General features: G+C 32.1%; 1 protein-coding gene across 2 annotated transcripts in view; it reads right to left on the bottom strand.

The window, feature by feature from the left end:
- LOC134529458 (tetratricopeptide repeat protein 39B-like) overlaps window positions 1–13,147 on the bottom strand; it is a 207,871-nt gene that overhangs the window by 44,048 nt on the left and 150,676 nt on the right. For both annotated transcript variants that reach the window (XM_063363579.1, XM_063363578.1), the window contains exon 10: window positions 860–1,027. In XM_063363579.1, coding sequence (XP_063219649.1) covers window positions 860–1,027 — 168 coding nt within the window. The remainder of the gene's footprint in view (window positions 1–859; window positions 1,028–13,147) is intronic.

The following is a 13,147-nucleotide window of genomic DNA, read 5'->3' on the forward strand; positions in this document are numbered from 1 at the left end:
CAGCATGCTAAGCCAATCAACAATCTTGTGATACAGGATACCATTTTAAACAGAACAAGCACACCTAACTAAGTAGATATTTTATGAAAAATAAAAATCTTCAACCATAACACAAGGAACATGAAACCTTGTACCGGCCATTAGGCCAATGCATGGTGCAGTGATAAAAGTTTTTTTTTTACGGATATTTCATGTTAATCTGTATTTGTTTGGAATTGCATCCAGAAGATGAGACTAACAGCTAGCTCTTATGGTAGGTTCTCCCATACCCCCCAGCAGTGTTGCCTTGACATTTTGCAAAGGAGCCAAGGTTCGTGTGGGGGTAAACAAAACCTAGGGAGTCACGAACAAATTATGAGAGAACGCGACGTCTGGCTTCAACAATTTATAGTATCATAAACCTATGAAAATGAAATCAGGTAGAACCAGTTAGTTACAGTTCATTAAAAACATTGAGGATCCTAAAAGCCAAACAGTAATTGTATCTGAAAGTCTCATGTATAATTCTAACAGTCACATGTCTGCCTGTTAAAATATTAAGGTTTTATTACTAAACAACATTAAATTTCCTTGTCAGAAACAAACTGTTTTGCTAATTCACAATAATATTTTTGCCAAATTTCACATTGATCATTAATTATATCTGCACTACTAAGACATAATTTTCACCATCCAAAACCAGCTCTTTTAATATTACTGTTTAGCTACTAAAAACATCTATCTTTACTAAAATTAATGTTCAGGGAACATTTTGTTAGGCATCGACTTGATGAAAATCGAACACAAATATTAAAAACCCTAACCCTTATCAAAGTAGAAGACTTACTGTTGATAAAATACAATTCCACAAAAATATTACCTGTAGCTGGTGTTTTAGGATTTCATCACAGAAGTCCAGATCACCTTCAAAATGACTGAAGACATGAATGACAATCAAATGGTAGCAAAGAAGTGCCATCACACACAGAATTTGCCGAATGCTGTTGTGAAGTTTATAGCCAAGTTCTAGTTCTTTCAAACCCACATGCTGCAAAAAAAGTAATTATATAAACTAATTACAAAAAAACTACCAACTCACAAACCAATTTTTTGTTATACAACTAGCAAGCTCTCCCACTACATTACTTTGCCTTGGCTGCTGGCTTTAAGATCAGCAGTATCAGTATGGTAACTAGAGGACACTGAAAATATTGTCCCCTCCTAAAATAATAGGGAAATGGTACTAATGTGTGCTGATTTTGTAAATAACTACAATTTGGTGTTTGAAAATTTACTTTATTTTAAATTTGGTAATTTATGACTCGTTCAACATTACAGAGTATTTCTACTTTTTTAAATAAATAGGCCTACAGACCAACTCTATTGTATTCAAATTAGGTAATTCTTTATTTGTTATCTAACTTAAATAGGCATAATAAAGGGAATGTAAAGAATTAAAAAGTGAAAGGGTGTCGCCAAATTTGGAGATGATGTTTCATCCCATTTCCAAACAAATGGATCAAAAATCAAATCTGATGGCAACATAAACCATAGTGCCGAACATTGGGCTAGTAAGACAATGCTCAATGCCCAGTCCTATTTATCATGATTAACACACAAGCAACCATTTTGATTTGACACAATCAAGAAAGATTAATTGGGAAAGATGATCTTTTGCAATGTGCATGCTTATGCCTGAATTGTAGACCTCTTTGCAGTTACAGGCATTAGTGGCAAAAGGTTAAAGGAATTTTACTGGCTGCAGGCACTATTTATTTATTTATTTAAATTTATTACATGCCCACCGACAGTCTTGAGACTTTAGAGGTGGGCACGACACAAAACAAGTACGACACAAAACAAGTAAAAACAAAGACTATCACAATAAATAGAGACAGCACAGGATAAACACAAAACATGAAAACAGAAATGACATAAATACCAAAAGGACAAGATAACATGACACATTACTTAGCGAAATGTTAATTACATAATTATTAAACCTCAGTGAATACATTTACTATACACAAAATATACAGAAAAATGGATAATACAAAATATAACACGTGACTAGAGGACAAGTTAAGAGGATAAATTTTTAAGTTTAGACAATTGATTATTATTGTGATTCCTAATTAATCTATATATGATGTCATTAAAGTTATGTAGAGTACAATATGTTTGGTATAAACGAGAATTAAATTGTGGTATTTTTAACCCAGTGGTTTCCAGGAGATAAGTACAGTTAATTTTAGCGTTAAAACAATTTTCAACAAACAGAGAATCTAAATATACTCTACGAGCACCAAGAGGAGTTAATGCAGGTGTAGGAAGGTTTTTTAAGTTTATTAAATTAATTAATTTTGTTTGTATACTTTCTAGTTTATTTGCATCGGCCGACTTGATGTCATTCCAGATTACTGAACAATATTCTAATTTGGACCTTATTAAGGCAAAAATACGGGGAGAGAATTGAGTCGGAATTAGTAGCATAAAAAGTAAAACATTTGATCATAGCAAGGGTTTTGCGGGAAGACATGTATAAATAGTTTACATGATTATGGAAAAATAATTTAGAATATAAAATAACACCAAGATCCCTAATTGTTGAACATTTTGTGATTACAGAGTTTTCTAAAATATAATCAAATTGATATTTCCTTGTAAAGGATATAACAAATGTTGTGTGTTTATTTAGTGTAACCAGATTAAATTTACACCAATTGTTTATTTGGGAAATCTCATTTTGTAATAAAATACAATCATTCGGTATTATTATATTCCTAAATATTTTTAGATCGGCAAAAAATACTCCTGTAGAATGGTTGAGAACATGAGGTAGGTCGTTTATATATAAATTAAAAAGAAGAGGCGATAATGTGCCTCCTTGAGGGACACCAGAAGAGATACTAAACAGGGAAGAATTGTGGTTATTAATTGTAACATAAAAACTTATATTAGTTAAGTAATTAGAAAACCAGTTTGTAAAATTTTGAGTTAAGCCAAAGTTAAATAATTTTTTAAGAAGTATAGAATGGTTCACAGTGTCAAAGGCCTTGGCTAAATCAAAATAACAGGCATCCACTTGCGCTCTGTTGGCAACCTCTCTGTGTATAGGATTTTAAAAAGTAAGCAAGTTAGTGGTGGTCGATAAACCTTTCCTAAAACCATGCTGATTGCTCGATAAACTGTTCTTAAGCTGGAAATTTAAAAATCTAAAAATTATTTTTTCAAATATTTTAGAAAAACCATTGAGTAGAGGAATAGGCCTATAATTGTTAACATTCAGTTTAGAGCCCTTTTTGTGGATAGGTATCACCTTAGCAGTTTTCCATTTCTCCGGGAAAACAGAGGATTGTAAACTAGAATTTAAAATATGTAGCAAAAGAGGGATCAATAATTCAGAGCAGCCTTTTATAATGAAATTAGGTATGCCATCAGGACCCGTAGATTTGGATGATTTCATTGATTTTATGCTCCATAATACTAAACATTCTGAGAATGTGGGGACAGGTATAGATACTAAATGTATATTGTTTGTCACAGGTTGTTGGATACATGTAGAAGGTTTGTAGACACTGGAAAATTATTTAGCGTATCCATTGTCTAGTTCAGCGGGATCGCTCGTAATAGTTCCATTAATTTTTAGAGAATGCTGTTCATAAAAGCCATCTTTCATTAGTTTGACATATCGCCAAAATTTTTTAGGGTTAGTTTTAATATAATTATTGGTATTTAAAGTCCATTGAATTTTGTCTCTTTTTAATAAACATTTTACTAATTCACGACAATAAGAGAAAAGTGAATAGTAATAAGTGTTGTTGTTTCTTTTATAAAGCTTATGGAAATGCTTCTTTGACTTTAATGCTTGAATTAACTCATGACATGAGTCAAACAGTTAACTCAAGTTAATGCAGCAAGTTAAGGTTGAGCAATAGGCGGTGGTAAATATGGGTCACAAATACATAAGGATTGGGTGTGTGGTAGAGGTGGGTTGCAGAGTATCAATCTGCTACTTTGTAACTAATACACGCCTGCATCAAGTACTGCAAACGAGTACACTATTCAAGTATCAAGTACTTTAGTATCAGTTTAGAATTCACCTGGAACAACACCACGGCCAATGTGCGTAGAACCCGATCGCAGATGACGGCCACTCGGGCGGAGCTTGTGAAAGGGGAGGGAGCAGCACGACGAAAAAGGGATAAAGAAGAGAAAGAATGTAGGGGAGGGGGAAGCCTAAGATGTACATCAAGTTCTGTCCCTGCCTGAACACACCCGAATATTCACCTTCGGCCAACCTCGGGTTTATTTATATATATTTATATTTCTCTGTTTATTTTATAGTAGCTATTCTAACCTAACTAACCGTCCATAGTGTTCTAAAGTGTTTTAATGTAGCTAACCTAACCGACCACTTGAAATATTTGAATTCATTTTTCCTGTGCAAAAATAAAACAAATCCCGAGGTTGGCCGAAGGTGAATATTCGGGCGTGTTCGGGCAGGGACAGAGCTCGATGTACATCTTAGGCTTCTCATCAAAGTACGCTCAGTGCGCAGTGCGTGCTCCTTGCAAAGATTGAAGACTCCGATTACGAAAGGCGTGGAAAGAGAACACCGATACCTTTTTTCAACTACGAAGAATGTAGAAATAGAAAACTGATACATTTTTACTACTACGAAGAATGTAGAATGAGAAAACTGATACCTTTTTACTACTACAAAGAATGTAGAATGAGAAAACTGATACCTTTTTACGCTGGTGATGACGGCACGGAGGATGTGTAACCTGTAACGAGAATGCTGATACCTTGTTGCTTCCTGGGACCGCTACTGTTGTAGCTGATACAGAAGTATCAGATACTTGTAACTAGTACATTACTGTATCAGTAACTGGTTGGAACAGATACCGAAAATTGCTGTAACAACCCACCTCTAGTGTGTGGTGAGACAACTTGATTAATGGCGCTAGATTTTATTTAAACTCCTGTTGCAGGTTGTAAGAAAAAACATATTTTTTAAAAATTAGTATGGCTAAATAACTGGGAGGGGGGGGGGGGAGGGAAAAAGTGTTCTTTAGCAATTACGTCGGTAGAAATAATCAAGTATTCCACAGAGGCAATAGGAATGTTGAGATTTGTTAAATTCACCATGCCCTTTAACTCTGCCTACACCAAAGTAGACCTTGAGACCATAAAAGGTGTTCAGGGAAGATAGGGGGAGGAGGAGCAGCAGGTGTACTCTGTCCCAGGCTCTATTTATTAAGGACCCCGGCAAGTTAAAAATTAATTTATATGCATTGATTTACAGTATTCACAAACTACTCTGTTTTAATTACTGCAACAACAGTGCAATTCTAATGCATCAATGATCTGGGCTGCAGAACTCTTAGTCAGGCAGCAACTGATGTGGACTGACATTTTAAGTATTTCCATGTTTTTAAAAATGTGATTAAGAAATTTGGACTATAACTAAATCTTTATGTTTTGTTTGAATTCAAGCAAGAGACAACATGCCTGAAAATTGCATCCTAACATTGGAATTCACCATTACGCCTAATTCAGGATATTCGTAAATTGTTGGCCATAAATTTAATTGGTGGCAGGGAATGCCAAAAAAAGCAATTTTTGCTAAGGAACATATGTCCGGAAAAGAAACCCTGCAAGTTACAGGTGCGAACAGTGGCATGCAAATTTGAATTTCACCCGCATCTAGGTGCCACTCCAGTGGCTAAGAAAACGTGATTGAAGCGCAGTGGAAACAGGGTTAGGTATATGGGTTGTCAACTGCTAGGAGCAAGTGAGGGTTCATGGTAACATACATGTCTCACCTTCACAATAGATCTTGAATTACTACATCAAAACCTTAACACAAGCATTACAGTGACAAAGTATAGTCATGCACTCTTATGAACATTTGTGGCACATTATACAAAGGTTCGCAAGCCAAAATTATGTGTCGTCGTATTTCACAGCTATCTCAACCAGCGTCAAATATCATGTAGATGTGGCTTTTAATGTGACCCCATAAGAAGTCCAGAGGTTTGAGGTCTGGCAATTGAGGGGGCCATGGGATTGGGCCACCATTTTCTCATCATCTAGGAAATATGTTGCTGAGATTCTGTCGTATAACACTCGAGTGAAATGGAGCACAGTCATGAAGAAACCAGATGGTGTTCCTCACAGCTAGTGGCACATCTTCTAACAGCTCTGGCAGGATGTGTAGAAGAAGTGGAGGTACGGAATAACATACACATTGCTAACCGTCCAAAGCCAAACATGCAAACGTAACACAACAAAACCATTCACACTGCTGTACCCAACAGACTGCTGGTTGCTGGTTTCATATGGCTAACCCTAAATTTCTGTGTCCCGCTCATTACCTTGCTTCCCACAGAGCACCTGAACATGATAAGTCACTGCGCTATGATTGTGTATCCTCTCTGGCACTGTATTGGTGCCTAGTTGTGTATGAAAACCTAATTTGCTCGCTACTGTTCGTTCCTGTAACTTTGCAGGTTTAGGTTCTGGTCCTATGTTCCTTTACAAAAATGCTTGTTTCAGCATTCCTTGCCACCCATTAAATATATGTCCAGCAATTTCTGAACAAACTGTATATTAATGAACGTTTACTACATTAGCATAGTCATAAAATGCAAACTAAACACTGCTGCTTAAATCCTCACGTCTAATGGCACAGCTTTTTAAGTCACCATGTTCAGAATTATCTTTCCATATTTTGTAACTAGTTTAATATGTTTGTTAGTAAACCTATTGGAGTGTATTGCTGTCCCTAGCTCTCACCCACGCAAATGGGACAAGGCACAAGCAATAACAGACAACATAAAAAAAGCCTCTGATAAATTTAGTGATTTAACACAAGCCAAAAAAATTACAAATTCTAAGTTAGATTCTTGCAGTTCACAATTTTATACAATAGCAACACATTCAGAAAGACCTTTAATACATTCAGAACAAATTATTTACCAACCCAGTGCCAGACATATTATTAGTAAGCTCAAGTGAATCATGACAGTGTCATAATAACATGTTTTAACTGTTCTCTACTACCATAGCTATCAACTTGTCCATGGAGAATGCATAACCATATGCCATGCACATGACATTGACTAGATAACTATTTTTTATATGTTCAGAGAAAAATCCCAATACACAAGGACAGTATAATACAATAATATATTTATATTTATTTAGAATATGTTTTAAGCATCAATTTCAGCTTTTTTGTTGGAAAGAAAATATTTTAACACATGCTAGTAGTACTAGTTTCCATGTTTACATTTGCAAAATAATAGTATGCATTTCCATTAACATTATCTACCAGACCATTGGCTAAAACGAACATGCCACATCCCTAGAGCAAACAATTAATAGTGTTAAAAAAAAATTAAATCTTGTCATCAAAAACAGCAGATTTTGTCTTTATCATCATAAAATAAAATTACAAATTAAAAATAATACGTACCAACCAAGCTGAGTTGCATTGATGAATTGCTTCCACAGTTCGTGGTAAGACAATTAAAATGTGTATCGTGTTTTATCGCATAATTGTCGCACATTTTATACTAAAATCAAGTTTGAAAAGTAAGGGTGCAATGTTTATGTGAAAAAAAAAACTTTTTTGTTAGGTAAAGTTATTCATAAAAACCAAACCCATTCATGGAAAGTACGTTTATTTAAAAAGTGGAATATACAAGAGCACATCAAACAATTTAAATTAATAAGTAATGCAACAAAGACCTTTCTTCAAATTTAAATAGAAAAACAAAATCTGTAACCCGAATGTGAGCCTGAACTAACGCATAACTATCATCGTAGAACACACCACGAAAGAGTGCGGGCTAACAAATGTAGTTAACTCAGCACTCGACAGAGAGCACGCGCGCGCGTTGCATGCAATCGGCGAGATATCGATATTCGACTACATGCGCACGTTCTATACTAGGCCAGTCAACAAGAGGCAAAGCAAGCACTTTTTACCAGTAGACCTGAAAACTTCATATAAGGGTAATTCCAGGACGCTGAATCGAATGGTGTTAATTTTTTTGAAATCGGACGTGAAGTTTTTGGGGAAAAGGGTTAAAAATTGGTATGACTCAGTTTTTCTCCGAATCTAGGCATTTAAGCGAAAAAAGTTTCAAACTAAAGTTGTGGAGAATCAAAAAATAAAAAAAAAATAAAGTTTTCCCGGACTTGCAGCAAAATTTGAATAGTGATCGGTGGTCGTACGCAAGAGCAATATTGGCGCCAAAAAAATTATATCGTTAATAAAATCTACACTTATATTTTAAAAGAGGTGCAAGGGGAAATGAAGGAGTATTTGTCAATAGATACAATCATGGATACAGAACAAAGCACTTCATATCCTGCGGAGTTTTTAAATTCACTTGAACTTTCGAGTGTACCCTCACGAAAACTTCAAATGAAACTAAATGTAAGAGTTACGCTTATAAGAAATCTAGATGCTCCTCCACTATGTAATGGAACAAGGCTTCGGATCACACAATTGGGGCAAAATATTAATTAATTAATTTTTTATTTTACGTTAATACTTTGTACTGTTTAAAATGTTAGGATTAAAATTTTTTTTTTTGTAATAGTGTAACATATTTCAATCAAGCATGTTTTCAGTTTTTTAAGCTAAATTGGGTGTTATAATTTTTAATTACTGATGAGTCCAGTCACGCAATAAAAATAATTACCATATTATTTTATTTTCTTTGCAATGATCTTTGAAACTTAAGGACATAACGCGAGCGAAGCCGCGGGTTAAAGCTAGTATATACATATATATATATATATCGGAATATACGTGCGCCGTTTTTAAATCTAATCGTGATGCTTATGGCACGTCGTTTTCTTATTTTCAAAAATAGTGAACAATAAATAAATTAAAATACAACAATATTTCACTTTAATAGAAACTAATAGTTTCCTAAACCATTTTAATAATTTTTTAATAATTTATAATTATTTATTAATAATTTTAAATAATTCGTCTTTTATTATTTGAAAATCTGTAGTCAGTGATCAACTGTTACTAAAATTTTGTTAATTATAACTCATTAGCGTTCGTTTATAGTTATCTTAGCGTTCAAACAATTAACGTTGTACTTTTATTTTGGTTGAAAGCGTTTACTTATTTTGGGCAAGTCTTTATTTTTAATGTGTTTTCTATTACTATTTACATAGAATAAAATTAAGAAGTAATATTTTAAGAGTTTAAAACTATACTTGCTTAGATAAGCGCAACTGTATCTAAATGTCTGCTTAATAGGTTTGCTTGAACATTAAAAAGATTTACCCAATAATGTCAACATATCTTTAAAAGTTTTTTTTTTGGAAACTTTAATATTTCTAAAATAAAATAAATAGGAATAATAAATGTCTAGGCTAGAATATTGTAGACATAACAGAATAAACAAAGGTCTTGCCTACAATATAAAAACATGTGCATACAGCAATCATTTTGAGAACCACGTGTCAACCACTTGTAAAATAGAAGCGGAGCTAAATGTATCCACGTTCCCAAAATATTAACAAAAAAAAATAGCTCATAGAACGTTCAACTTAGTGCAAATTTTGTAATTAAAATTTCATTCCTTACAACTGAAAATTTTAATATAATTTATTATAATTATATAAAAATAATAAATTTTTAAACAAAAATATATTAATCAATAATAAATTAACAATTATTAAATAATAATGTTTAGTAATTAAATTTAATAAACTGACACAGATTATTAAACAATAATTATTAATCAATAGTAAATTGATAAACAATTATTAAATGATAAAAAATTAATTTCTTGAATTTATTAACCAATAATAAAGAAATACTAATTAAAACAGAATTATTAATAAAGAATATTAAATTATTAAACAATTATTAATTAATCAATAACCGAAAGTTTATAGAATTTCTAAGCGTATCTAATATATCGGAGTTCTTTCGATTACAATTATAATTGTATATGAAAATAATATATGTGAATATTGAACTTCTAGATATAATTTTAAAAAAAAGGTTCAAAGTGTGTAGATACAGCATACAAAACTCACACAGCACAAGACGTTTGCAAATTGAGATATATAATGTTGAAACAAATTTTCGGCTCCAAATCGTCCTACCGCTCAATACACAATTCTACAAAAAAGAAAAAAAATTGTGACAATTACAACAGTAATAACAATTTATACACGAAACGAACACAATACGATACACGAATCCGTAGCGCCCCGTTTTTGATCGGTCACCTTGTTCATAGGACTGTCACGTTTTTTTATTTATAATATTTTCAATAATTTTAATTCTCAAAAGAAAATTATAAACACAACTGAATGCCCCAAATTGTAATGTGAGAAATAAAATTATGTATATAATTTTACTAGAATTATAATTCTGTACATAATTTTAATTTCTGAACAGAATTTCGTGAATTAAAAGAATGCACTTAATTTGATTTTAAATATTTTAATTATGCACATAGTTAAAATTGGCAATGAATATTTTGTGTGGTCCCAATACAAATTCCGTGCAATATAAAATTTATTTAAATTAATTGAATTATTATAATTGTGGTATTTAAAATTTAATTAAAAATAGCATGCAGTCTTAGTATAATTTTAATTCATTGAATTTAAATCACAATTATTTTGTGGCTCATTCAAATTTTTCCAACAATTTTAATGACTTTGAAGCTGAAAAAAAAGCATTAATGTTTTCTTATACCATAATAAAAATTAACTAAAATTATATCTAGACAAAAAAATCAATTCCAGATTTTAGTATCCTTTACTGTAGGTTTTGAATTAATATTATAAATAGACATAAAACTCTTCTTTTGCAAATATGTGTTCAATTTGATATACAAATAAATATGTTATAAGGCAAAAAATTTATACATATAATTTTATAAAATGCATAATTATTAGAAATAATATTTAAATTTTAAATTTCATCTTAAAAATCGACCAATGTTAGTAATTTCCTTTTTTTATATACTTGTGGAATTGATGTAATACATATGTATTTATAATTTTGTTCCTTTTTTGCACAAACCTGTAACTTAAATGTTAAATATAAAAATTGGTTATATGTAACGTCGGTTTACGGACTATAGTTTAACGTGACGTCATAAAACATTGATGAAATGATTGCATACTTTAATGAATAAAATTGAATCATTTTTATTGAATTATCACTATTTTATATGGATACAAAGAAGAAATCTACAATTAAATTGATAAATTTACTTTTATTTGCAATCATTAATTCAAATATGTTTATTACTTTAACAAAGAGATTATTTTAACTATAACTTTTATACATGTTTGCTATTTAACTTCAAGATCGTCGAGAATGCTTTAAGCTTTTTCGCAATTACACATTTAACGAAGAAGTTTCTTCGTCGTGAAATTAAAAGTAGAATTTAGTAAAAATGCCCTTGCAGTTAATAAAATAAGTATTAGTAAGTTTAAGAAAGAATTTCGGCTTTAATCTCCAACCCAGATGCTCGTGGTGCACTGGGGCCGAGATTAAAATTCGTTGAGAATATTTTATGTTTTTATGTCTACCAGTGCTCAAAATGATATGTAATTGTGGCCCCGGGCACAAAATTTTATTTATAATTCATTAATAATAACGCCCCTTGCAATAAACAAAGGAAAATATTTATTAACGAGTGCCTGGTTGCCGCGGACGCGTATAGATAGCACGATTTGTTCGGTTCGCGTCCGTCACCGTAGGGGAATAATATTATTTCGTTTTTATAATACGATTTTATAACAAATACGCATCCCAAATACACCAAACTTATGTATAATATGTTACAATATTTTTTAAAACATTGTGCAAAAGATCCCGGGTGTAATTTGAATTATTATGTGTAACTGTAAAACACCATTGTTCGTACAAAAACGTATTTGAAAATTCAACATTACTTTTAAATAACCGTACCGATTGTGCTGAAAATCGGTGGACGATTGTTAAATTACATAATATTAATAATTCTAATGATGAAAACATGATTGAAAAGTCAAATCGATGGTTGTTCCAATCGAGTGGAAGAGAGATGCGGCGCAAGCGTACAATGAGCGTAACGGGACACATTGTAGTGGGACAATGTGCGTTACGGGACACTTTTTCGTGCGTGCAGCCGGCGTTCATTGATTTATTAGACGTCACGTCAAAATAATACGCATTCAATTTGATGAACAAATAAATTTTTGTGAGGTATAAATTTACATCACTTAATTATATCAATTAATTTTATATCCAGGCACAAAATTATTTCATTATTTTTACTCTTGACTGAAGAAAAATGGGTTCGGAAACTATTAGTTTCTCTTAAAATTTAATATTGTTGTATTTTTATTTATTTATGGTTCACTATTTTTGAAATAAATAAGAAAACGACGTGCCATAAGCATTACGATTCGATTTAAAAACAGCGCGCTTATATGCCCGCACATGCACACGCACACACGCATGCATGCGTGCACACACACACACACATATATGTATATATATAAAAGAGTGATTTTTACCTATGTACGGACTCATTAGATATCTCTGGAACCATAAGGCCTAGAGACTTTAAATTTGGTAGGAATATTCCTTTCGCTGAGTAGAGGTCAGCTAAGAACGGATTTTACTAAATTCCACCCGAAAGGGGGGTTGTGAGGGCGTTAATTTTAAAAAATCCACATTTTCAAACTATAGCTCTTATAGGTATAAAACTTGGCCAGAATATTCTTTTTGGCATATTACAATTTACCAAGAACGAATTTTGTGAAATTTCATCCACAAAGGGCGAAATTATTATTATTGTCATCTTTAGTTCAACTGAGAACGAATTTTACGAAGTTCCACCCACGAAGGGGATTGCAGGGGCGTTATAATGAAAGTAAAAAAAAAAAATATTAGTTACAGTTCGGGCTATAATGAATAATAAAATTAATATGTAGGATTCTATAGGGTTTAATTTAGAATGCTGATGTTGACAGAAATATTCTTTAGTTATAGAAATTGAATAAGCGTTGTAAAAAACATAACCACAATTCTTTGTTTATCAATAAACTCATCAGCATTTGATTTCAATCAGGGTCTTAAGTTTTTTTTATAAAATGAAGATTTTAGTTA

The sequence above is a fragment of the Bacillus rossius genome, chromosome 2, assembly GCF_032445375.1.
Source record: "Bacillus rossius redtenbacheri isolate Brsri chromosome 2, Brsri_v3, whole genome shotgun sequence".
In the NCBI taxonomy this organism is placed as follows: Eukaryota; Metazoa; Arthropoda; class Insecta; order Phasmatodea; family Bacillidae; genus Bacillus; species Bacillus rossius.